The 27,286-nt window shown below is 42.5% G+C and overlaps 1 protein-coding gene across 6 annotated transcripts; it reads left to right on the top strand.

Annotated features, from left to right (window-relative positions):
* The first annotated feature begins 3,230 nt into the window (after positions 1–3,230).
* ASNSD1 (asparagine synthetase domain containing 1) lies at positions 3,231–27,286 on the top strand. 6 transcript variants are annotated; one of them, XM_030579550.1, is made up of 6 exons: positions 3,231–3,420; positions 5,433–5,486; positions 12,582–12,657; positions 18,576–20,123; positions 21,406–21,587; positions 26,905–27,286. In XM_030579550.1, the coding sequence occupies exons 4-6, from the start codon at positions 18,669–18,671 to the stop codon at positions 27,158–27,160; spliced, it is 1,893 nt and encodes a 630-aa protein (XP_030435410.1). In that variant the 5' UTR covers positions 3,231–3,420; positions 5,433–5,486; positions 12,582–12,657; positions 18,576–18,668; the 3' UTR covers positions 27,161–27,286. The 6 variants fall into 6 exon arrangements, with proteins under 6 accessions (XP_030435410.1, XP_030435408.1, XP_030435409.1 ...); XM_030579548.1 differs by having other exon boundaries at positions 3,231–3,503; XM_030579549.1 differs by having other exon boundaries at positions 3,231–3,600.

The raw sequence follows: 27,286 nt of genomic DNA, 5'->3' as shown, positions 1-27,286 counted from the left end.
TTTGGATTATAACCTATTAGTTAACGTCTGTTGTCTTCAGTGGGAGCTATGGATGCTTTGATATTAGGCCATGTGCCTTACCCAAAGTCCACAGGTCCTGATCCACAATGGTACTTAGAGACACATTCCAGTAGGCAGCCGAGCACACCTACTTGACTGGATCCCACACATGAGTCAAGTACAGGATTTTGCCTTCTATGTCTATCTTCTGAAGATTGGCAACCAAGGGCACAAGCACCTTACACACAGTACTAACTGGGTATATAAGGCCTCTGCAATGCTTAATGGGGGAACAAAAAGGTGCATGAACTCCGATAATGCTTTATTTCTTCCTTGCTTTTTCACTTTTACATTTTTCCCATTAAACTTGTTTTTCAATCTTTGATTCCCAGCCTCATTTTCTTCTTGTTCAAGTGAATTAGCAGAGAAAAACATTGAACCTTGGTATTGTGGGAAGGGAAATCCTGTGTTTTCCTGACTATTCATAACAGGCAATGCCATTTTTGTTTCTGTGACCCAGCTCCAATGATAGCAGCGGTGCGCTGTCGGACTTCCCTGGGGAGCTTCTAGGTAGCTGAATTTGAGCTTTTATGTAAAGGGGACTAGGACCATTAGCAACCCAAGAACTGCATTTGCAAGGGTTTGGTGAATGAACCACACACAAACTAAAATTGTCAGTGTTCACACTCTTCTAGTTACTTGATCACCAAAGCCTACAGGTAGCAGTTTCCATGTAACCAATTTATGATGGTGGCATCTAGTAGTTACACGAGGAAACCAGGACTCATTGTTCCTGACTTTGCCACTGACTTACCATCAGGTTACTTAAATTCTCTGTGCCTTGCTTCAGCCATCTGTGTTGTGAGATCTAATTAGATGTTTGTAAAGAACATTGACCTACTCAAATGAAGCAAGGCGCTATAGAAATGCAAAACAATATACTACTATTAGTAATTATTAAAATAATAGGTTTAGCCAAGAAAAAGGAAGCCTTTAAAACCATGAACCCATATAATTCATTTAACAAATTCCCTTCTATAGGGTTCACTGCTTCATTTCTGCTGTCCATTTCTGGTAAAGGGCTATGAAGTGAACAGTTTTTTCCTAAACACTAATTAGAATCTTTCCTTTAATTCATTTTTTACACTTTTGTGGTTCTTTCATTCTTAAGCTTTTGAGGCCTATCTTAAATTGTAGCACTAGTTTGAACCAATTTCTTTCCTTCTGGTCTTGCTTATATTAGGAAAAAAAAGTTTGTTTTTTAAAACCCTAGTGTAGGCAAGTTATATGTTCACATATTAGCTAGTGTAGGTGTACACCAGGGATTTATTCAAAATGTCAAAACCATGTTTGGAAAGGCTTAACCATGTGTGCAGGTAAGGATATCACTACCCTACAATCAGGGGAGTGATTGCAGTATGTGTAGACACATGGTTCGGTCTAGCTATCAGTGAAACTGTGGCAGTATGAACTTCAGTTTGGTCTGTACAAGCCCATCTGAAACCCCTGTGTAATTTAGCCCATGCTGAAATTTGTGCCACTGAGCCTTCACTAGGTACTCATGATAGCTAAATTAAAGCTAGATCAGGTATGTCTATACATGCTACAGTTACACCTGATTGTGGTATAGACATATCCTAAGACAGTTATTGAATCAAGGCTCTAGGACAGGGGTAGGCAAACTACAGCCCAGAGGGCCACATTTGGCCCTTCTCATGTTTTAATCCAGCCCTCGAACTCTTGCTGGGGAGCAGGATCCAGGGCTTGCCCTGCTCCGCGTGGCTCCCGGAAGCAGCGGGATGTCTCCCCTTCAATTCCTACATGTAGGGGCAGCTAGGGGGTGCCGCACACTGCCTCTGTCTCAAGCACTGACTGTGCAGCTCCCATTGGCCAGGGTTCTCAGCCAATGGGAGGTGCAGGAGCAGCACCTGTGGACAGGGCAGTGCACAGAGCTGCCTGGCCATGCCTCCATGTAGGAACTGGAGTGTGGACATGCCACTGCTTCCAGGAGCTGCTTGAGGCCTGCACCCCTAATCCCCTTCTGCACCCCAACCCACTGCTCTAGCCCTGATCCCCCTCCTGCCCTCTGAGCCCCTCAGTCCCAGCCCAGAGCACTGCCTCAACCCCTCATTCCTAGCCCCACCCCTGAACCCACACCCCCAACTGGAGCCCTCAGCCCCCAACCCCCTTCCCCAGTCCAGAGCCCCCTCCCACACCTTGAACTCATTTCTGGCCCCACCCCAGAGCCATCACCTCCTCCTGCACCCCAACCCTCAATTTTGTGAGCATTCATGGTCCACCATACAATTTCCATACTCAGATATAGCCCTTGGACCAAAAGGTTTGCCCACCCCTACTCTAGGAGGCAGCCGTTTACAGCTCCCTAGGGGCAGCTTTTCTGATAAAACTGCATTCTCAAGGTGTGGGGTTCCCAAACTTTATTGTATTGCAGCTCCCTTCCAGGGATTTTAAAACTTGATGGCTCCTCACAACCAAATAATTTTTTTAACCAACTCAAGACACTAGCTTCAAGGATATTGACTTAAAGAGTTAAAACACTTGCAGCTACTTATAGTTTCGAAAAATATGAAGCACCTATTCCTCCCTTCCCCTGTCTCCTGGTGCTGGTCAGCACTGGGAGCCTCACTTTGCCCTTTGCTCTAGCAGGGGGCTTTCCATCAAGAGCCTTCCTATGGGCACTTCCCCCAGCAGGGAGTCTCTCTGCTGAAGTCCCCACGCTCCAGAGGGCACAGAGCCGTTCCAGTGCCTACAGATAAGGTAATTTTAAGCCTAGTTTAATGGTCTCCATCATTAGAAAAGAACACAGACAGGCATATTAATTCATTCCCTGTGCCCAACACTGGTGGCTTCCCCTCGAGCTTGGTAGGGCCCCAGGGAGCCCTGGCTCAGTCTGGGAAACGCAGACCTAGGCATTGGGCTAGACTGTGGCTTTCCTGCCACACATGCACCACCCAAGGAGGAGCACAGGAGCGGCCTCTATTAACCCCCGTCCTCTTTAAGTCCCCTTCTTCCCCACATCAGCCGGGCCTTCCTGCGCCCTGCCCCGTTTGTGACCCACGGGCCCTATTTCCACCCCCCGCAAATGGCAGGTAAGACCAGACTAGTTAGGGCAACGGCTTCCAACGTTGCTAGTGATCATGCGCAAAACCCTCGCGCATGCTCAGTTACAGTGGGGGAATATCACGGAGGCATGATTTGTTAGTGAGCATGCTCGGAAAGTTCGCGCATGCTCCATCGCTCCACCGGCCTAGCTGGGTGAGCGTAGTTAGTGGCTTTGCGTGTAGTGCGACTGCGTAGTTCGTGGCGTTTGAAGGACGTAGTCGTTGCCCCCGCACGTGGCAGGATTTGGGAAGCGCGAGCCCGTGAGTTCCTCGCCTGTCACCGCTGGCAGCGGGACACGTAAGGAGGGAATGTCGGGCCGGGAGCCGCGGAGAGAGGAGGAGGGGGCGAAGCTGAACCAGAAGGAGGAGCTGAACCGAAAGGTGGGGGCGGGGCGCGAATGACTGTCGCCTGCACGGCCCTCGCGAGACCTGATGTTCCGGCCTCTTCAGAAGAGAAACTGGTCCAGTTCCGGTTGGGGTCAGTGCGGAGGAGTGAGGCCCCCTGTCGGCTGGGATGGTGGGGCCCAGTGCGGGAGGCCCGGCCGGGGGGGGGGCACCAGCATGACGTCATCTTGCTTATTTGGCTTCATCACTACTAGAGCGTTCGCAGTGATGTCACGCTGCAAGGTGTAGCGTCATAATGCCGCCGCAGCGAATCAGGATGTTACATTGGCCCTGGAAATACTTTCAGGGAAATCGTGTGACATTGGGTGCTTGCTGTGAAAATGGGGGTGCAGGGCAGCAGGAATATAAGGGTGATGACTTCATTTTTACCTGCAGGAAAAAATGAGGGACTCAGTACCACGAGAAAGCAGAGATTTCTTTGGCTTTTTGAAATTTTCACAGTAGAAAAACTTCCACCATAATTTGGCCCTAATTAATGGCTTTAATGGCTGTGTTAGTAAAGGGCTAAATGGACATTTTGGTGGAACTACTGTGTCATGCCTAGTGTTGATCACTCCAAGCTTGAGATACATGGTCAGGGAATTGTGGGTTATTTTACGCTGCATCTACTCGTCCCATACATGCTCCATGGAGACATAAAATATTTTAGCCTCTGGAGTTGTCATTCTGGCATTCTTTACAAATGCTAAATATTTACTGTAGAGACAGTAACGTCATCAGTCTGTAGTCTGTTAAATCTTAAGGATTTCCTTAATCTTCACTTTCCTTTTGTAAATTTACTGCTTCTCCATGGAGTCTTCAGTGGAGGATATTGGTGCAATATGTGTGTTATGGTTTGATCGCCTGAGAGACAGGAATGGGATTAAAGGTGGATTTATGCCAGCTTTGTGATTTCCAAATTCTGGAACCAGTTACAGTACTGCTCAGTCCATGGCATAAACTAGAGGAGATGCTATGCTGTTCTTGTTTGTGTCCAATAGCCTATGGCCCCAAGGGCCATTCTTGCAGCCTGTAATAGTTGTAATAGTAGAGGTTCTTTGGTCTTTTTTCCAGCAGTGCCCCTATATCAGAGAGAGAAGGTGTGGACAGCTCTGCACCCCAAGGATTCCCCTTCCCCTAGATGCATTCCCAGGAAATTGACAAAATTGGCTTCACAGTTCTTTGTACTGTTGTATGCTTCAGAATGACAAAAGTTAGAAAAATCATAAAGAAACCCATTTTTCCCCTGAAAAGAAGAAAATCTCACAAAACAGATTTTTCATATGCTCTTGTTGCATTAACCTCAGTGAAATTCTCCTGATTTATACCAGAATAATTCCTGTTCTGTCATCCCTGTTGATTACAAAACATGCCATATTTGCCTACATAGTAACCCCATCTACAAGAGTAGTAGGCTTTATTAGGGTCTGGTGCAAAGCTCAGTGAAAGCAATAGAAAGACTCCCATTGATTTCAGTAGGCTTTGGAATCAGGCCCTAGATGTGCAGTAGTGATCACATGTAATTGTGGAGAAAAAGATGCAGGTCATATACAAATTATCTCTCTTCTAAAGCAGGTATTTGAAAATGTGATTTACTCCCTCCTGATTTGCTGGCTCAGACTTCTACAGATACAGTTTTTGAGGTCAAATTAATTTCAGAAAAGTTTACTTCGGTTTCTATCAGTCGTATGCCCCAGAATATTTTACTGGCTATGTTTATATTGGCTATGGAAACAACATCTTTCATGTCTCAGTTTACTTTCCATTCTTTACTCCATCACTTTTCTATCTAATTTCTCCTGGACCTGTCAGAATAAGACAAACATTTGCATTTACCTATCCGAAAACATGGGTTGGAGTGTTAATAGTGGGTTATAACATACTGATTTATTTGTCATAAATCCAGAGTTCTATTATGTTTTTCAGATTAAAGAGCAGAAAGTTGTAGTTGATGAGCTTTCCAACTTGAAGAAGAACCGGGTGAGTGATTACAAAGTGGTTTTTTGTCAATTCATTTTTTGCATTAGATAAATCACCTTGTCTGGCTTGTCCTCGTCCGTCCCTCCACAAACATAGGTTGATACCACACCATTCTGTTTTATTATGAGCACGTTCTTTCCATTTCTGGCCAAAGAGTTTTGTCATGGGATCAGCCCCGCAGATTTCTGGTCTGCCCAGCAGTCGCTTTTGGTCTGTGTCATCTGTTGTCTTGCCTGCAGACTACATGACCTGCCCATCTCCACTTTGCGTCGTACATCGCTTGCACTACATCAGTCACCTCTCTACGCCTTCTGATCTGACTCGGTGTATGATCACAGAGCGATATCTTGCACATTTGTCTTTCCATTGCTCTCTGGGTGACAGCCAATTTTTCTTCCTCGCTTTTGTCATTGGCCAGCTTTCCACTCCATATATCATTGCTAGCAGAACAGTGGATTTAAACAGTTTTTTCCTTTTAATTCATGGGCAGTTCATCAGTTAGAGATGTCTTTATTTTGTTGAAACTTTCCTGCCCCACCTTTCTCCTCCTACTGCATTTCCCTTCAAATGGATTGTCTCTGTTCAACTGCTGACCTAGATAAATGTATTTGTCAACATCCTGGATTACTTTCCCGTTTACAGTGATGATTCCTGCTTCAGATGCTCATTTCGCATCCATTTGGTCTTTGACATGTTCACTTCCAACCCAATATCATGCGAAAGTGTTTGCAGTTGCTGCAATTTGTTCTCTAAGAATATAAGAATGGCCATACTGGGTCAGATCAAAGGTCCATCCAGCCCAGTATCCTGTCTACTGACAGTGGCCAGTACGAGCTGCCCCAGAGGGAGAGAACCTAATAGGTAATGATCAAGTGATCTCTCTCCTGCCATCCATCTCCACCCTCTGACAAACAGAGGCTAGGGACAGCATTCCTTACCCATCGTGGCTAATAGCCATTAATGGACTTAACAGTCATGAATTTATCTAGTTCTCTTTTAAACCCTGTTATGGTCCTAGCCTTCACAACCTCCTCAGGCAAGGAGTTCCATAGGTTGACTGTGCACTGTGTGAAGAAGAACTTCCTTTTATTTGTTTTAAACCTGCTGCCCATTAATTTCAGTTGCTGGCCCCTAGTTCTTATATTATGGGAATAAGTAAATAACTTTTCCTTATCCACTTTCTCCATGCCACTCATGATTTTATATACCTCAATCAAACCCCCCCCGTAGTCTCCTTTTTTCCAAGATGAAAAGTCCTAGCCTCTTTAATCTCTCCTCATATGGGACCCGTTCCAAACCCCTAATCATTTTAGTTGGCCTTTTTTGAACTTTTTCTAATGCCAGTATTTTTTTTTTGAGATGAAGAGATCACATCTGTACACAGTATTCAAGCTCTGGACGAACCGTGGATTTATATGAGAGCAATAAGATATTCTCCATCTTATTCTCTATCCCTTTTTTCATAATTCCTAACATCCTGTTTGCTTTTTTGACTGCCATTGCGCACTGCGTGGATATCTTCAGAGAACTATCCACAATGACTCCAAGATATCTTTCCTGATTAGTTGTTGCTAAATTAGCCCCCATCATATTGTATGTATACTTGGGGTTATTTTTTCCAATGTGCATTATTTTACATTTATATACATTAAATTTCGTTTCCATTTTGTTGCCCAATCACTTAGTTTTGTGAGATCTTTCTGAAGTTCTTCACAGTCTGCTTTGGTTTTGACTGTTTTGAGCAGTTTAGTATCATCTGCAAACTTTGCCACCTCACTGTTTACCCCTTTCTCCAGATCATTTATGAATAAGTTGAATAGGATTGGTCCTAGGACTGACCCTTGGGGAACACCATTAGTTACCTCTCTCCATTCTGAAAATTTACCATTTATTCCTACCCTTTGTTCCCTGTCTTCTAACCAGTTCTCAGTCCATGAAAGGATCTTCCCTCTTATCCCATGACAACTTAATTTACGTAAGAGCCTTTGATGAGGGACCTTGTTAAAGGCTTTCTGGAAATCTAAGTACACTATGTCCCCTGGATTCCCCTTGTCCACATGTTTGTTGACCCCTTCAAAGAATTCGAAAAGATTAGTAAGACATGATTTCTCTTTACAGAAACCATGTTGACTTTTGCCCAACAGGTTATGTTCTATGTGTCTTGACAATTTTATTTTTATTTTTACTATTCTTTACTATTGTTTCAGCTAACTTGCCCACCACTGACGTTAGACTTACCAGTCTATAATCGCCAGGATCACCTCTGGAGCCCTTTTTAAATATTGGTATTACGTTAGCTATCTTCCAGTCATTGGGTACAGAAGCCGATTTAAAGGACAGGTTACAAACCTTAGTTCATAGTTCCGCAATTTTACATTTGAGTTCTTTCAGAACTCTTGGGTGACTGTTGCTTTTAAGTTTATCAATTAATTCTAAAACCTCCAGAGTGACACTTCGATTTGTGACAATTCCTCTAATGTGTCACCTACAAAGGACGGCTCAGTTTTGGGAATCTCCCTAACATCCTCAGCTGTGAAGACTGGAGTAAAGAATTCATTTACTTTCTCCGCAATGACTTCATTGTCTTTAAGTGCTCCTTTTGTATCTTGATCATCCAGGTGCCCCACTGGTTGTTTAGCAGGTAGATAAATGAAGGTGGGAAAGCATGAGAAAACAAACACAAACACTTCAAAATAGCTGCTGCCCACTATGAGTCTGACATTTTTTAAGACAGCATTTAGTTATTGTTATATTGATATTATTAACCTAGTTCACATTCCTTGTCAAAGATGATTTATTTTTCAGGAAGTGATCACATCCAGTTTTGTGGTAGTGATGAAGTGTAGCACATTCTAGATCAAAGTAAAACACCTGAGTGCCCCTTCCAACACATCTCAATGCTTCAAGCCAAAAAGAAGACAACTCTTACTGTACATTTTCTAAGTGGTGAGGGAATTACTCTCCATATTACATTCAGAATTAAGCTGTGCAGGAATTGTTTTTTATCAGGGGAAATACCAAATTTTTATGTCAAACCCATAATATTTGTCACAGATTTTGAAGGCAAAAGTTGCTTAAAGTTGCTTTAAAAAATACAAAAGAAGACCTTCTCTGCTGTTATCCTCCTCCATAAATCCCTTGAATTTTATGACCATTATGCAAGAATGGTTGGTGAAGGGCGGTAGATAGAAATGAGAAAACAGATGTTATATGCACTGATAAGCAAATAAATACTTTCCTTTTCTCTAAGCATAACTTATATTGGCTAAAACTCCAAGATAAAGATGTATAACCTACATGAAGGGGGGGAAATACCTGCTCCCATTTTAATATCTAAGAAAAGCAGGACAGCTTTTCCATGACTACTTCAAAATGATTATGTTCTGATATTTAGACACTGATTAATCAGACTGATAAAGTTTGTAAAAAACAAATTAATTGAGTTTCTCTTTGGATCAGCACAATTTGTTTCGCCATTAATCATATCCATCATGTGTGAATTTTTCAGAAGTCCTAACCATTAGCCTGGCTGCTTTCTTTGAAATAAGAGAGATTTACCATTAATTTTGAGGGGAGCAGAGTTAAGCCAATACTGAGCATATGTGAAAATCCTACCCTATATGCACAAGTTAAAACCTTTTTAAAAATAAAGATAGAGTTAACTATATACAAATGTCATCTGCAAAACATTTGTAAATGACGGCACTTTATTTTCAGAGATATCTTATGCGTTACCTACCAACTATCTAATTTAAACAGTGCACAGAAAAAATGATAATCAATGTAAATGGACTTACATGTTCTTAAAAATAAATCCTTCAAGGTGCAGGTAAATTATGCAGAAATGTGTAAACAATTCCTGACAAAAGCAGAATTAGTTTGATCCCTGGATAGCTCAGGACTGGTAATGGGTCTTTGTCAAACACGATCAGTTTTTTTATTGGTGCAGTTATTGGTGGACATGTTCACATCAGAATTGGCACCACTGGCTGACCCATTGGCAGTTTCAACAGAGAGTATGGAAGAGATGGAGGATGGATGCTGAAGCACATTGGAGGGGCAATGTAAAAAAGCATGTACTTGCCACTTCTGGTCCGTGTGTTCTGTGGATAGAGGACTTCAGTCTCTAGGACTCTCCATCTGAAGTTTCACAAACACCCCCCTCCCCCTTTTTTTTTTTTTGGATTGTCTATAGTATGCCAGTTGAGACTGCTATTTCGTGTTTTGGTTAACTGTTCAGAATTAAATGCACAGGAGCGCAGGATCTGGTCCAAGAGGGGACTATAACAGGACTGCTTGGAAATAGTGACCATAATATTATAACATTTAACATTTCTGTGGTGGGAAGAACACCTCAACAGCCCAATACTGTGGCATTTAATTTCAGAAAGGGGAACTATGCAAAAATTAGGAGGTTAAACAGAAATTAAAAGGTACAGTGACTAGAGTGAAATCTTTGTAAGCTGCATGGACACTTTTCAAAGACACCATAATAAAGGCTCAACTTAAATGTATACCCCAAATTAAAAAACACAGTAAAAGAACTAAAAAAGAGCCACCATGGCTTAACAACTATGTAAAAGAAGCAGTGAGAGATAAAAGACATCTTTTAAAAAGTTGAAGTCAAATCCTCGTGAGGTAAATAAAAAGGGAGCATAAACACTGCCAAATTAAGTGTAAAAATGCAATAAGAAAAGCCAAAAAGGAGTTTGAAGAACAGCTAGCCAAAAACTCAAAAGGTAATAAAATGTTTTTTAAGTACATCAGAAGCAAGAAGCCTGCTAAACAACCAGTGAGGCCTCTGGACGATCAAGATAGAAAAGGAGCGCTTTAAGACGATAAAGTCATTGCGGAGAAACTAAATGAATTATTTGTTTCAGTCTTCATGGCTGTGGATGTTAGGGAGATTCCCAAACCTGAGCTGGCTTTTGTAGGTCACAAATCTGAAGAATTGTCACAGATTGAAGTGTCACTAGAGGAGGTTTTGGAATTAATTGATGAACTTAACAGTAACAAGTCACGGGGACCAGATGGCATTCACCCAAGAATTCTGAAAGAACTCAAATGTGAAGTTGCAGAACTATTAACTATGGTTTGTAACCTGTCCTTTAAATCAGCTTCTGTACCCAATGACTGGAAGCTAGTTAATGTAATGCCAATATTTAAAAAGAGTTCTAGAGGCGATCCTGGCAATTACAGACCAGTAAGTCTAACGTCAGTACCTGGCAAATTAGTTAAAACAATAGTAAAGAATAAGATTGTCAGACACATAGAAGAACATAACTTGTTGGGCAAAAGTCAATGTGGTTTCTGTAAAGGGAAATCATGTCTTACTAATCTTTTAGAGTTCTTTGAAAGGGTCAACAAACGTGTCTGTACTGTGTACAGATGTGGTCCTCTCATCTGAAAAAAGATATACTGGCATTAGAAAAGTTCAGAAAAGGGCAAGTAAAATGATTAGGGATTTGGAACAGGTCCCATATGAGGATAGATTAAAGAGGCTAGGACTTTTCAGTTTGGAAAAGAGGAGACTAAGAGGGGATATGATTGAGGTATATAAAATCATGAGTGATGTGGAGAAAGTGAATAAGGAAAAGTTATTTATTTGTTTCCATAATATAAGAACTAGGGGCCACCAACTGAAATTAATGGGCAGCAGGTTTAAAACAAATAAAAGGAAGTTCTTCACACAGCACACAGTCAACCCATGGAACTCCTTGTCTAAGGAAGTTATGAAGGCTAGGACTATAACAGGGTTTAAAAGAGAACTGGATAAATTCATGGCTGTTAAGTCCATTAATGGCTATTAGCCAGGATAAGTAAGGAATGGTTCCCTAGCCTCTGTTTGTCAGAGGGTGGAAATGGATGGCAGGATAGAGATCACTGATCATTATCTGTTAGGTTCACTCCCTCTGGGGCACTTGGCATTGGACGCTGTCAGTAGACAGGATACTGGGCTGGATGGACCTTTGGTCTGACCCAGTATGGCCATTCTTATGTTTTTATGTATTACATTATGAAAACAGCAACACCCTTCCATGATCTCACTTTTGTAGCTTGTATCACTTTGAATAAGCCTATTGTAAGACAAGGCTCCTATGTTTCATCAAGGAGTATCAGATGTGAAACAGCATGAAGGTATTTAAGAAGCCAATCCATAGAGTTCCTCCTACACAAGCATTCGGGGCTTGAGCAGTCCAGACAAACAACGCACGTTACAACAAAGCTTAAACTTGTTTTTCATAATAATTTTAAAAACAATACTAGCTCCCTATTTAATTTTAAGAACAGCAAAAAATATCCACCTGCCTTTCCATTTCTTATAAGGACTCTCGAAGTTTAAATCTCCTCAGTGTGATAGAGATGCTTGCTTTGATCTGCTTAGCTCTTGGAAGTCCAGGGGCTCCAGGCTGTTGGCCTCGTGCTGCCCAGGATCCCTGTCCGCCATTAGGGATTTTTTTCCTGAGAACCCCCTGTAACATTTCGTGAACCCCCAGGGGTTCACAAACCCCAGTTTGGGAACCACTGATCTATTCTAGAACTCTCACTGAAGTTTTGAGTGAGTAGAGACTCCAGGAAACTGTCAGTATAAATGGTAACCATGTTCTGTTATACATTTTACAACTATAATATGTATTGCAAATAATTAACTTTTTAATATTTTTATCTTTTATCCTACATTTTTTGTATCACATAGATCTATTTTTAGTACAGTGCCTTTTAATGTAGTAACTTGATGGACGCTTGCCATTTAAAAGAATGAGAATTTGTGTGTCCTTTTGGCGTCAGTACTTTCAAACTTTTACAATGTCTTATCTAAATTGTTGATTAAAATGTCTAACTTGGCCTGATATTTGCCAATATCATGTTAGCTATTCATACACTTTAAGTATTCATCAATATGGTTTACTTTCAATTTAATTTATATTTGAAATAGTGGCACTTGACTCATCATACGTGAGGGAAGAAGAATATAAAATAGCAGTAGGTAACAATGCTGTGGATGGTAAAATCATTGTCTTGATAACACATTAGGCTTCTGCTATAGATTTATTATTAATATTAACCTATCCCAATTTCCTTCTTATTTTTCAGAAAGTTTACAAACAGCAACCCAATAGCAACATATTCTTTCTTGTAGACAGAACAGAAACACTATCTGAATGTAAAAGTAAGTTCTTAACATACATTGCCTAACAGTATTTAAAGGTGGTATTCGTAACTCAGTAGGATTTCCCATGCAGATCAAAATGAACAATCATAATTTGTTTATTCAAAGTTGTATGATTGCTGTGTTTAATTTGTCTGGATAGGACAGAAGATTGAAGTAATCACAGTATTATATATATGCGTGCTAAAGTATGTAAAATGAAAAGCTACTAGTCCTAAAAATGTAGGAAGAGTTGCCAGTAAAAATTATAGTAGACCTAGTTCCCAGTCCTCTGAAGTGCAGAGCACCCTCATCTCCTTTCAGGAAGCAATCAGCATCTTGCAGCATTTGGTCCCATATAGGAAGAATAAACCTGTTTGAAAGTAGCATGGGATAGGGAAGAAAGAAAACTGAAGTTGAACTGGATACCTTAGGGGGCTGGAGGAATGGGCTTTGGGATTATGGAGGTGTGGAGGGTTGAGGATCCAGGACAGAAGCATCTGGAGAATGAGAGAGAGACCGATGGTTAAATAGAGACCAGGAAGCATCAATTAGATGAGAAATCTAGGGTCAGGTGTGGAATGAATTCCAGGATGTAAATAAACTTGGTAATTTCTGGACAGAACAAATGGTGCTTGATCTTCATTTCTTAAGAGTGTTTTTTTGCCAGTTTACACTGAGAAAGCTTTAGTTAAGATAGTTCATTGCAGTTTGTTATGATAGTAAAGTACAAATCTTACACTGACAGTAGCTAGGAGTTCACCAGGTTCTGATACTGGTAAAAGCCTTATGTTTAAAAATGCAGTACAATAATAATGACTTAGATTAGAGGGATAGGTTGTAAACTCTTTGGGACAGGGACTGTCTTTTTGTTCTATGCCTGTATGGTGCCCAGTACAATAGGGTCCTGGTCCATGACTGAGGCTCTTAGTCTTGGGCACTACAATAATACCAATAATAAAGAATAATTTCGGTACCTGATAAGTCAGTAATTACAGCTAATAGCCGAATCAATGCAAATTTAAAGATGCACAATTTTAAAGTTCATGTAAACAAAAATGTGCATAAACAATAAGAATATATATCTAAATTTGATTATCTTTAAGGTGGGGAAGATGCAATGGGCTGATTTGTGCTATGTTACTGATGCAAACACTTTCATATTTTCTTATGTGTCTTTACATTTGTGTTTGTACTATTGGCTATAATTACTGACTTATCAGGAACCATTATTATCACTGTTTATTATTTGTATTATTGTAGTGCCTAAGAGGCCCAGTCATAGAATCATAGGACTGGAAGGGACCTCAAGAGGTCATCTAGTCCAGTCCCCTGCACTCATGGCCTAACTAAGTATTATCTAGACCATCAATGACAGGTGTTTGCTAAACTGCTCTTAAAAATCTCCAATGATGAAGATTCCACAACCTTCTTAGGCAATTTATTCCAGTGCTTAACTACTCTGACACTTAGGAAATTTTTCCTAATGTCCCACCTAAACCTCCCTTGCCACAATTTAAGCCCATTGCTTCTTGTCCTAGCCTCAGTGGTTAAGAAGAACTGTTTTTCTCCCTCTTCCTTGAAACAACCTTTTATGTATTTGAAAACTGTTATCATGTCCTCTCTGTCTTCTTTTTCCACACTAAACAAACCCAATTTTTTCAATCTTCCCTCATAGGTCATGTTTTCTAGACGTTTAATCATTTGTGTTGCTCTTCTCTGGACTTCCTCAAATTTGTCAACATCTTTCCTGCAAGGTGGCACCCAGAATTGGACACAATACTTCAGTTAAGGCATAATCAGCGTGGACTAGAGCAAAGGAATTAGTTTTTGTGTCTTGCTTACAACATTCCTACTAATACATCCCAGAATGATGTTTCCTTTTTTTTGCAACAGTGTTACACTGTTGACTCATATTTAGCTTGTGGTCCACTATGACCCCCAGATCTCTTTCCGCAGTGTTCCTTCCTAGGCAGTCATTTCCCATTTTGTATGTGTGCAACTGATTGTTCCTTCCTAAGTGGAGTATTTTGCATTTGTCCTTATTGAATTTCATCCTATTTACTTCAGACCATTTCTCTAGTTTGTCCAGATCATTTTGAATTATAATCCTATCTTCCAAAGCACTTGCAACCCCTCCTAGCTTGGTATAGTTCGCAAACTTTATAAATGTACTCTCTATGCCATTATCGAAATCATTGATGAAGATATTGAACAGAACTGGATCCAGAACTGATCTCTGCTAGATCCCACTCATTATGCCCTTCCAGCATGACTGTGAACCACTGATAACTACACACTGGGACAGGTTTTCCAGCCTGTTATGCGCCCTCCTCATAGTAGCTCCATCTACGTTGAATTTCCCTAGTTTGTTCATGAGATGGTCATGCGAGACAGTATCAAAAGCTTTACTAAAGTCAAGGTATACCACGTCTACCACTTCCTCCCCATCCACAAAGCTTGTTACTCTGTCAAACAAAGCTATCAGGTTTGACACAGTTTTCCTCTTGACATATCCATGCTGACTGTTACATACCACCTTATTATCTACTCAGTGTTTGCAAATTGATTGCTTTATTATTTGCTCCATCTCTTTCCAGGTACAGAAGTTAAGCTAACTGGTCTGTAATTCCCTGGGTTGTCTTTATTTTCCTTTTTATAGATTGGCTCTATATTTGCCCTTTTCCAGTCTTCTGGAATCTCTCCCGTCTTGCATGACTTTTCAAAGATAATTGCTAATGGCTCAGATATCTCCTCAGTCAGCTCCTTGAGTATTCTAGAACGCATTTCATCAGACCTTGGTGACTTGAAGACATCTAACCTATCTAAGTAATTTTTAACTTGTTCTTTCCCTATTTTATTCTCTGATTCTACCTCATCTTCACTAGCATTCACTTTGTTAGATGTCCAGTCACCACCAACCTTCTTGGTAAAAACCGAAACAAAGAAGTCATTAAGCATCTCTGCCATTTGCACATTTTCTGTTATTGTTTTTTCCCCCTCATTGAGTAACAGGCCTACCCTGTCCTTGGTCTTCCTCTTGCTTCTAATGTATTTGTAGAATGTTTTTTTTGTTATACATTATGTATCTAGGTACTTTGTTCCCATTTTGTGCCTTGGCCTTTTTAATTTTGTCCCTACATACATATGTTATGTTTATATTCATCCTTTGTAATTTGACCTAGTTTCCACTTTATGTAGTATTCTTTATTGAGCTTCCGATCATTGAAGATCTCCTGGTTAAGCCAGGGTGGTCTCTTGCCATACTTCCCATCCTTCCTATACAGTGGGATAATTTGCTCTCGTGCCCTTAATAATGTCTTTTGAAAAACTGCCAACTGTCTTCAGTTGTTTTTCCCCTTAGACTTGCTTCCCATGGGATCTTACCTACCAACTCCCTGAGTTTACTGAAGTCTGCCTTCCTGAAATCCATTGACTTTATTTTGCTGTTCTCGCTCCTATTACACCTCTACCCCAATATAACTCTGTCCTCAGGAGCCAAAAAATCTTACCGTGTTGTAGGTGAAACCGCATTATATCAAACTTGCTTTGATCCGCCAGAGTGCACAGCTAAAAATTGTCTCCAATACATTCCAAGAACTTGTTGGATAATCTGTGCCCTGGTGTGTTATTTTCCCAACAGATGTCTGGGTAGTTGAAGTCCCCCATTACCACCAAGTCCTGTGCTTTGGATGATTTTGTTAGTTTCTTAAAAAAAGCCTCATCCACCTCTTCTTCCTGTTAGGTGGTCTATAGTAGACTCCTACCATGACATCATCCTTGTTTTTTACCCCTTTTATCCTTACCCAGAGAACTTCAACAAGTCTGTCTCGTATTTCCATCTCAACTTCAGTCCAAGTGTATACATTTTTAATATATAAGGCAACATCTTCTCCCTTTTTCCCCTGCCCTGTCCTTCCTGAGCAAGCTGTACCCTTTGCCAATATTCCAGTCATGCGTGTTATCCCACCAAGTTTCTGTGATGCCAACTATGTCATTAGTTGTGTTTATTTACTAGCATTTCGAGTACTTCCTGTTTATTCCCCATACTTCTTGCATTAGTATACAGATCTAAGCTACTGATTTGATTTCCCCCACCACCGGTTCTGTCTTTTCTCTCCCTTATCCTTGCTATAAGAAACCCATGCTCCACCCAAATTCTGATCCTTCTCTCAGGTCCCCATGTTTTTGACTTAACTGTGGGCTTTGGTCACCTGCCCCCTTAAACCTAATTTAAAGCCCTCTTCACTAGGTTAGTCAGTCTGTATCCAAATATGCTCTTCCCCTTCCTCGATAGGTGGACCCTATCTATGCTTAACAGTCTTTCTTCCTGGAACTGCATCCTGTGGTCAAGGAAACCAAAGCCTTCCGGACGACACCATCTTCGCAGCCAGGCATTCACCTCCAGGAGGCATCTGTCTCTGCCTGGGCCCCTACCCTTGACCGGAAGGATCAAAGAGAACACCACTTGTGCTCCCAGCTCCTTCACCCTTACTCCCAGAGCCCTGTAGTCACTTCTGATCTGCTGAGGGTCATACCTCACAATATCATTAGTGCCCACATGGATGAGTAGCATGGGGTAGTAGGGGAGCATGAGGATGATCCTTGACAATCCCTCCGTAACATCTCGGATATGGGCCCCTGGCAGGAAGCATACCTCCTGGGATGCCATGTCAGGATGACAGGTGGGTGCCTCCAACCCCCTCAGAAGAGAGTCACCAACCACCACTACCCTACGTTTTCTTTGGAGAGTGGTGGCTGCGATCCTCCCAGCCTTGGAGGTATATGGCATTTCTTCCTCCACCTTTGGGGGTGACTGCTCATCGCTCATTGCCAGGGCAGCATATCAGCCTTCCATCACCATCGTGGGTGGGTTGGGAGTAGGGATGGAGCACTGCCTGCTGCCAGAAGTAACCAGGAGCCAGTGTCTTCCCTGTGACAGAGCTATATCCTCCTCCCTCGGTGGTGTGACAGCAGTCTTCTGTAGCTGGATAGTGTCCTCAGCCTTGGATGTCTCCCTATGAATACTCTCAAGGAATTGGGCACGGATGCTCCTCAGCATAGCCACCTCTTCCTGTAGCTCTCCCACCAGCTTTCTGAGAGATTCCACCAGCAGGCACCTTTCACACTGGATGGTCCCCCCCAGCCTGGCTTTCTGTGAGTGGGAAATGCAGACCACAATCTCAGGAAATCCACACCAGGATCTGAGTAGAGGCATCCATGGTTAGGTTGTCTGCCAGATACAGGCTCAGGTGGAGGAGACAAGAGCAATGCTGGTACTGGCGTTGTGACTCTTCCTAACCATAGGGATTTTATTTCATCTCCCTCCCACAAACCCTTTCTCAAACTCCCCTGTTTGTGGTCCCCTGTTCGCTAGCTCCCTTGGTCACTTAGTCTTTGGCTTTTAAGGCCTTCTCTCCTGCGTCAGCCCTACCACCTCATTAATTTCACAGGGGCAGGTGATCACGAGGCTGATCAGGGATGAGCCAGGGAACAAAGACTCAAACAGTCTCCAGACACACAATCCCAACTGACCCTGCAACTGAAATAAGCTGAAAGAAAAAGAAAAAACACAAACAGCCAAACAAACTCACTCACCCCAAGATTAGTACTCGGACCTTGTTTGTTCAGTAGGGGGAACGCCCTTTCTCAAACTCTCCTGTTTGCGGTCCCCTGTTTGCTAGTTTCCCTTCATTGCTTAGCCTCTGGCTTTTAAGACCTTCATGGACCAGGATCCTATTGTGCTAGGCACTGTACAAATATAGACCAGAAAGACAGTCCCTGCCCCAAAGAGCTCACTGTCTATCCCACTAAGTCATTTGTATTCTATCACATTTATTATTTTTTATTTTTAATAGTTATTAATTTATGAATTAAATTTGTTGATTTATTAAAATAATTTTTCAATGATTATTTATTTCCTCTTTTCCTTTATGCAGACACATTAGATGACCTGAAGAAGGCACATCAGGAGATAGAAAATTCAGAGAAGACCAAAATCAGGAAATAGACCATTTAAATTCTGCATAGCAATGTGTGGCATTTGTTGTGTTGTCAGCTTGTCTGTTCAGCACACTATTGGTGGCTTCTTCAAAGATGATCTGCTGTGCAACCTTAGAAGAAGAGGACCTAACAGCAGCCAGCATCTGATAAAGACTGTGTCTGATCTCTCCTACCAGTGTTTGTTTTCTGGCCATATACTTCACTTGAGGGGATTGATGACTCCCCAGCCTCTGACAGACATTGATAACAATGTGTTTCTTTGGAATGGAGAAGTCTTCAATGGAATTCACGTAGGGACAGTAGAGAATGACACTCAAGTTATGTTTCATCATCTTTCATCATGTAGTAGTGAATCTGCTATTTTGTCACTCTTCTCATCTGTTCGGGGTCCATGGTCTTTTATTTATTATCAAGCATCTAGACACTACTTGTGGTTTGGTAGGGATTATTTTGGTCGTCGTAGTTTGTTGTGGCAGTTTAATAAACAGTTAGACAGGGCTCTCTGTCTGTCGTCGGTAAGTGCTCTTTCTGAGTCTGATAATGAATGGCAGGAAGTTCCAGCATCTGGAATTTACAAAATCGATCTCAAGGCCTGTGCTATATCTGAATCTTTGGTTTTAACATTATATCCCTGGAAATACCATTTCAGAGAAAATGCAATAGAAGAAACATTCTTCAGCGGCTTGGATCAGATTTCAAAAGATTTACCTGCCTATGTGTCTCTTACGATGAGTGAGTCAAAACTTTCTCTAATAACACCAGTTGTTCCTTTAAATAGGACAGTTCCTGAAACTTCAGTTGACTCCCATTGCCCTAATATTACTAATAGTATAGTTACTGTAGAAGATCTTCATGGATTTCTTGCAGAAGAGCACAAGAAGAAATTGGTCCATCAGCTTATTGATGTTTTAGGTGAAGCAGTAAAGAGACGTGTGTTATATCTGTTTAGAGATACAGATGAGCTAACAGGAGAAATTCTGAGTATACCTACCAAGAAAGCACATGTTGCAATACTATTTTCTGGTGGCATTGATTCTATGGTTATTGCTACCCTAGCTGATCGACATATTCCTTCGGAGGAACCAATTGATCTGCTTAATGTAGCCTTCATGATTAAAGAACAGACTAAACAAAGCAAGCAGAAAAAACAACATGAATTGCATTCTTGTCAGGAATGCTTTAAAAAACTTGATACTACACTTGTTGATAACTTGTCTCGCTTCAATGTGCCTGACAGGATCACTGGCAGGGCAGGACTGGAAGAACTAGAGACTATTAATCCTTCAAGAACTTGGAATTTTGTGGAAATTAATGTTACACTTGAGGAACTTAAAAGAATGAGACAACAGCGCATAAGCCACTTAGTTTATCCATTGGATACTGTTCTGGATGACAGCATTGGTTGTGCAGTTTGGTTTGCTTCCAGGGGAGAAGGTTTTATTACTACCCAGGGAGATGTAAAACCATATAAAAGTTCTGCAAAGGTATAAGATCTTCCTTGTCTTATACTTGGTCAATAAAAATAAGTATAGTGCAATTTAGCTTCAGTAGTCAGTACACAATAAATATCCAAGGTCACTGGAATATAAGTGAATTTTGCAGTTGTAATAAGTGTGTAACTGTCTGCAGTTCCAAAAATGCAGGACTCCTGCATTCAGTTCCTTGGCATGGAATCATTCTATTCCGTAAGCTTGAGTATACAGGAGTAGAACTGGGAAAGGCAGTATCTTCAGCCTGAAATATTCAATTTTTGAATTGATGTAGTAGAGAAGAATTGTACCATCATATCTAGTCTAAACAGATTTGAAATATTTAAATTTGCAGAAAATTTAGTTACTCAGCATTGTTTTATGCTGGTATCCCACAAACCAGTAATTCCCACAATATCATTATTTGGGTTGGTATGTGACCAAAAAAAAAAAATGCTATTACTATTGAGGGGAGAGGATTGTTTTTTGAAGGCTTCTGACATATTTTAAACAGTCATTTAAAGAGCAACTTTTCCCCTGTGTCCACCTGATACTTTTGTTGCTATTTTGAAGGGGGCAACTTCTTTCAGTAATTTGATAGCCACTTCAAGAATTCTCTTCTTTCCTCCCATTTGTCTTTGGTAGCTAGGATGGAGAAAGAATTAATGTTTTTTAAAATAATGCTGCATATTTGGAGTTCACTTCTGCATCATCTTGGAGATTTATACTATTTGCTGCCAGTTAATAGGAATGTTTTAAATGGTAGGAGTCAAATAATAGAGGATTTAAAGCACAGTTTAATGGATTTTGCCTAATTTTAGATTGTGCTACAACCTATAATGGCTTATGCATCAGAGTGGAACACCTAAAGATGTGGATACTGGTTTTATTTTAGTTGTCTTTCAAGTGACATGATTTACTTCGCAGTTTTCCTCAATTTTTCAAAAAGTTCAAATTATTTTTTCCCTAAATAGGCTGAAATGGTTTATTATAACAGAGCAGGTTTTTTGTTTTTCTTCAATGATTTAAAGCCTGAGGGTATACTGTTCAGGTCTGATCCTGCGCCAGTTTAAATCAGAGTTCCCAGTGACTTCAATGGGAACAAGATCAGGCCCTATAAAAAAATAATAAATGCAGGCTTATTCTATTATGTTAATCTAACTGTTTGAATATATTTATTGGGTTTATTTTCAGATTGTTACAGTTGAATATTTTGGGAATTTATAACATGTTTTCCCCCCTTTAATTAGAGTTCCTAGATAAATAATAAAATACCACTTTTTATACTCTTCTGTAGGTTGTGCTTACAGGAATTGGAGCAGATGAACAGCTTGCAGGCTATTCCCGACATTGTGTTTGCTTCAAAAAATATGGTTTAGATGGCTTGAATAAGGAACTAGGAATGGAGCTGGCTCGCATTTCTTCTAGAAATCTTGGCCGGGATGACAGGATTATTGGAGATCATGGAAAAGAAGCAAGGTAGCACTGTTTTGGATTATTGGAGATCATGGAAAAGAAGCAAGGCAGCAAATCGTTTCAACTCAGAACTCCATTTCTAGCACTGCAGTGGAATTTTAAATCAAAATAGTCATGTCTTAATTTTTTAAAAATTCCAGGAGGACATTTGTTGTGTGTGTACAGACATTGGGCCTGTACTAATTTAAAGTGCTTACAGTACCCCTTAAGAAGACATAGCAACTTGAAAATCACATTTCCACCTGAAAGTTTTACTTCCAGTCTCGTGTTAGTATGTCATTACCCTCACAAGCACTCATTTGAGGTGACCTCACCTGCACACTGTGGTGGTTCTTGGGGTACCCAGGACTTTGAGCCACCTTATTACCCCTTTGCCGGCAGCAGGAGAGAGACTTGCTGGTGCTTAACCATTGCAGTGTTAATCAGCTCCCTGGCACCTCTAGTCTGTTAGCCACTCAAACAGTCTCCTTTGAACAGTGCTAGTCCGCCCCTCCCTTTGCTTTAACAATAGGTCCACCTCATTCCCAAGCCCCTTTAAAGTGTTTCCCTGCTGATATCTTGCCTCTCTCACTAGCTACTCACAGAAATATCAGGTTTGCTATCCCCCAGGAGACAGTGTATATATGAGGTTGTTTGATTCAACTGAGGATCAGCTCACATATATCATCACAGCACTGCAATATATTTTATAATGGAAACAATCATACATTTATCATCAAAGGCTAAGGGCTTGTCTACATCAGAAAGTTGCAGCGCTGGTGAGGGAGTTACAGCGCTGCAACTTTGAAGGTGTACACATCTGCAGGGCATCACCAGCGCTGCAACTCCCTGTTTGCAGCGCTGGCCGTACTCCCGTTTTGTCTCGGGTGTAGAGGATCCAGCGCTGGTGATCCAGCGCTGGTAATCCAATGTAAACACTTACCAGCGCTTTTCTTGACCTCCGTGGAAGGAGGAAGCCTCTGGTAATCAAGCTGATTTTCTTTCCCTGTTTGCTCTCTCGTTCCCGGAACCCCGAGCAAGCAGGTAAGGAGAACCGCTTGCTCGGCGGTTCGGGGAACGAGAGAGCAAACCGGGAAAGGAGACCAGCTTTGCCGCGGTTTGCTCTCGCGTTCCCGGAGCCACCCTGCAAACCGCAGGGAAGGAGACCTGCTTGCTCGGGGTTCCGGGAACGAGAGAGCAAACCGGGAAAGGAGACCAGCTTTGCCGCGGTTTGCTCTCTCGTTCCCGGAGCCACCCTGCAAACCGCAGGGAAGGAGAACCGCTTGCTCGGCGGTTCGGGGAACGAGAGAGCAAACCGGGAAAGGAGACCAGCTTCGCTGCGGTTTGCTCTCCCGTTCCCCGAGCAAGCAGGTCTCCTTCCCTGCGGTTTGCAGGGGGTTCGGGAACGCGAGAGCAAACCGCGGCGAAGCGGGTCTCCTTTCCCGGTTTGCTCTCTAGTTCCCGGAGCCCCGAGCAAGCAGGTCTCCTTCCCTGCGGTTTGCAGTGGGTTCGGGAACGCGAGAGCAAACCGCGGCGAAGCGGGTCTCCTTTCCCGGTTTGCTCTCTAGTTCCCGGAGCCCCGAGCAAGCAGGTCTCCTTCCCTGCGGTTTGCTGGGTGGCTCCGGGAACGCGAGAGCAAACCGGGAAAGGAGACCAGCTTCGCCGCGGTTTGCTCTCCCGTTCCCCGAGCAAGCAGGTCTCCTTCCCTGCGGTTTGCAGGGGGTTCGGGAACGCGAGAGCAAACCGCGGCGAAGCGGGTCTCCTTTCCCGGTTTGCTCTCTCGTTCCCCGAACTCCGAGCAAGCTGGTCTCCTTCCCTGCGGTTTGCAGGGGGGTTCGGGGAACGCGAGAGCAAACCGCGGCGAAGCTGGTCTCCTTTCCCAGTTTGCTCTCCCGTTCCCCGAACCCCCCCTTGAAGCCGCCCAACAGCGCTGCAGTGTGGCCACATCTAACACCACTTGCAGCGCTGGTTGCTGTAAGTGTGGCCACTCTGCAGCGCTGGCCCTATACAGCTGTACTAATACAGCTGTAACTACCAGCGCTGCAAAATTTTAGATGTAGACATGGCCTAAGATTTAAGAGACACTGAGTAAGGGTATTCCAGTCAGCAAGGTAACATATACAACTCTGTACACACTTCCTGGAGAGTCACCTTAACTTTAACAGTCTAACCATCTGTCTAAAAGCAGTCTTCTCTCTCCTAAATGTCCTTTACAGTGCTGCCAAGCAGGGCAGTTTGGGATCCTGTTTTCATGAATATGCCCAATTACTCCCTCAGATGCAGGATAAAGAGATGGCCTAGTGTCTTCTCCTTGTATCCACCAAAATTAATTGTTGGCCCCCAGAGTCAGGATGACTCCTACCTTCTTCCTCCCCTGAGTTTTATTCCTTGGTGTGCTGACTTTATGTTGTTTTCACATTCTTGTGTTGACTTCATATGCAAAACTGGCTTCCATTGTGTTGACTTACAAAGGCAGATGTGAATATACATCCTTTGTCTTGTAGAAACCTGTTTATCAACACTGCCTGCATTCAGACTTTTTTAGGAACATATTTTCAGGTTGTGAGAGAGAGAGTTTGTGTGTGTGTGCGTGTACCCATTTCACAACTATATTAATGACCAGTGTGATCCTGGCATTCATTTAAGATCCTACATTACATCATTTATGGATAAATACCATGAATGTGGTGTGAAGGCCAATACTATAATGGTGCTCAAAAGGGAGCTAGATAGATTCATGGAAGATAGGTCTATCAGTGGCTATTAGACAGGATGGGCAGGAATGGTTTCCCTAGCCTCTGTTTTCCAGAAGCGGGGATTGGGTGACAGGGCATGGTTCACTTGATGATAACCTATCTGTTCATTCCCTTTGGGGCACCTGCCATTGGCCACTGTTAGAGGACAGAATACTGGGCTTGATGGACCTTTTGTCTGACCCAGTAGGGTCATTCTTATGTGATAGGTATAGTGAGTTTGTGTGGCCGGTTGGGAGTTACTGTTAGAGAACAGGAGTTCTTAGGGTCTCACACACTTTCCCCCAGGTTTAGTATAACAGGAACAGCAGCAGCAAAGTTTAAACTGAAGAGGCAGCAGACAGATATGTCCAGAAGGAGGGAGGAAGGAGATGCCTGAGCATTTTTGGTGTTGCTCGTGGCCCAAAAGACTTCTAAACCTCAGGAAGGGAGCAGAATTTTTTTTTAATCCATACATGCTGTTAGGTGTTTTTATAGAAACATGAATTATTTAGTTGATTTTGTCATTCATTATTCTGCATAAAGTCTACATAATCTGGTTCTGTATGGGGTACTAAGTGATGACTTTAGAGAATGCAGTCCGCAAACTCTACCCACTGCATAGGCTGTGGGATTGCAATACATGCAGCTTCTTGCAGCCATTATTCCTGACTGTGAAACAGCAGCTGCTGCCCTTCCATACCTCTCCACTAGAGTTCCTAATCATTAGATTGGTATAGCCTAGATCGGGGTGGGCAAACTTTTTGGGCTGAGGGCCACACCTGGGTGGGGAAATTGTATGCAAGGCCAGGGCAGGGGGTTGGGGTATGAGAGGGAGTGTGGCGTGTTGGAAGGAGTGCAGTGCAAGAGATTGGGGCAGAGGAAGAGTGTAGGGTGTATGAGGGAGCTCAGGGAAGGGGGTTGGGATGCAGGAGTGCAGAGTGCAGGAGGGGGCTCGGCAGGGGTGCAGGAGGGGTGTGGACTGCGGGAGGAGGCTCTGCAGGAAGTGGAGTGCAGGAGGGGCATGGGATGTGGCAGGGGGTTGGGGTGCACAGGGGTGCAGCAAGGAGCTCAGGGGAGGGGGTTGGGGTGTAGGAGGGGTGTGGGGATGTACCCGGGGCTTAGGGCAGGGAGTTGGGGGGTGGATTGCAGGAGGGGTTCGGGCTCTGGCCCAGCACTGCTTACCTAAAGCGGCTCTGGGGTGGCAACAGCACGCAACGGGGCCAGGGCAGGCTCTCTGCATGCCTTCCCTGTCCCCGGCCCTGCATCACTCCAGGAAGCCCTGCAGCCCTGTGGGAGGGGAGGCGGAGGGCTCCGCATGCACTGCCCTTGCTGCACCTCCAGGTACCTTCCCCGAAGTCCCATTGGCCACGGTTCCCCGTTGCCGGCCCATGGGAGTTGTTGGGGGGCAGTTCCTGGAGGCAAGGGCAATGCACGGAGCCCTCTGTCACCCCCACCCCTTCTCCTGGGGCTTCAGGGACATGGTGCCAGCCGCTTCTGAGAGCAGCGCGGGGCCCATGGCACTCTCCTGGCCTAGATTTCGTAGCCCCACTTTAATTTACACAGAAACAAAACATCTTCTTTCAGGCTTGTTTGACCCACCTAATCATCCCATCATTGGAGTTAAGTGATGGTCTGGAGGTTTTTGCATATTAACTCTGCACTGGGTAGAATTTCTTTCTGCATAGTAAACTGAAAAAATGGATCTTAGGTCACCAGTCGTGATTTTGTGACTAGCAGAAAATGTGTAATATCTTGGGCCGGGGGGAGTGACCTATGGAGTTATAAATCTATGATACATGTGAAAGGATCTTTAAGAAGGAAGTACCCTTTTAGCAAAGTAAAAACTGACAGTAGGCATTTACTACCTAAATTTTTGTGATTTGTTTTCCCCTTTAGAATGGTGTCACAGAATTTTCAGTCTAAATATGTTTTGTTTCATAGAATCATAGATTGTTAGGGTTGGAAGGGACCTCAGGAGGTAATCTAATCCAACCCCCTGCTCAAAGCAGGATCAGTCCCCAACTGGCCCACTGAAGGATTGACCTCACAACCCTGGGTTTAGCAGGCCAATGCTCAAACCACTGAGCTCTCCCAGTGTAGCTGTATACAAAGGTTAGGTTTTACAGTAGTTCAACATTTAAAAATCCTCTGATCTTGGAAAACATTCTGTTTATAAACAATCCTACCCCTACATTATTTATGTTTTCTCTCTTCCATGTATCTTTATTGATGGTGACAAGAGCTGTGCATAAAACAGAATTTCTGTCATTTGCTCCTGTTTAAGTACAAATTATTTTTCTTGGGCAAGACTTTTAAAATTTCTAATCAGATAAGTTTTAAATGAAGTTTCTTATGGATGTGTATTGCTGTTTCAGTCTTTTATTTCCCCAAGACTCCACAACACTTCTGTTTTTCTCACACCACATTAACACCAAGGTTTATGTTGCGTCTCCTTCTAGGAATGGATATTGGCTTGAAAGTCCAAATTTTCTACAGATCACTGTAGTGTGAATTGAGTATTCTAAAGCAGTTGTCTCATACACTACACATTTGTTTGAGTTTAAATGTTGTCAAGGTAACAGTTTTTCATAATATTTTCTGTTTAGATTTCCTTTCCTTGATGAAGATGTTGTTTCGTTTCTTAACTCTCTGCCTGTTTCGGAAAAAGCAGACTTGACTCTACCTCGAGGAATTGGTGAGAAATTACTTTTGCGCCTGGCAGCTAAGGAGCTTGGCCTCACGGCTTCTACTATTCTGCCAAAGAGGGCCATGCAGTTTGGAACCCGGATTGCAAAAATGGAAAACAGCAGTGAAAAGGCATCTGATAAATGCAACAGACTTCAGTCAGTTTCAGTAGACTAACTTATGAGGCTGCAATTGAAGGTTTGTTCACAGCACATCTTATGGGAAATTTATGGTTTAAAATTTTGTATTTTATTAAGTGTGGCTATTCAATAAAATCCTCAACATTTTAGAATTGTGTTTTTA

Source organism: Gopherus evgoodei, chromosome 11, assembly GCF_007399415.2.
Source record: "Gopherus evgoodei ecotype Sinaloan lineage chromosome 11, rGopEvg1_v1.p, whole genome shotgun sequence".
In the NCBI taxonomy this organism is placed as follows: Eukaryota; Metazoa; Chordata; order Testudines; family Testudinidae; genus Gopherus; species Gopherus evgoodei.
This window is presented reverse-complemented; position numbering and strand designations above follow the sequence as displayed.

What these genes read in the sequence shown, in the direction of transcription:
- ASNSD1 (XM_030579550.1), top strand. Translation starts at nt 18,669, where the DNA reads ATGTGTGGCATTTGTTGTGTTGTCAGCTTGTCTGTTCAGCACACTATT. An exon ending in CATATAAAAGTTCTGCAAAG is followed by an intron (nt 20,124 to 21,405) that starts GTATAAGATCTT and finishes ACTCTTCTGTAG; the next exon opens with GTTGTGCTTACAGGAATTGG. An exon ending in GATCATGGAAAAGAAGCAAG is followed by an intron (nt 21,588 to 26,904) that starts GTAGCACTGTTT and finishes TTTTCTGTTTAG; the next exon opens with ATTTCCTTTCCTTGATGAAG.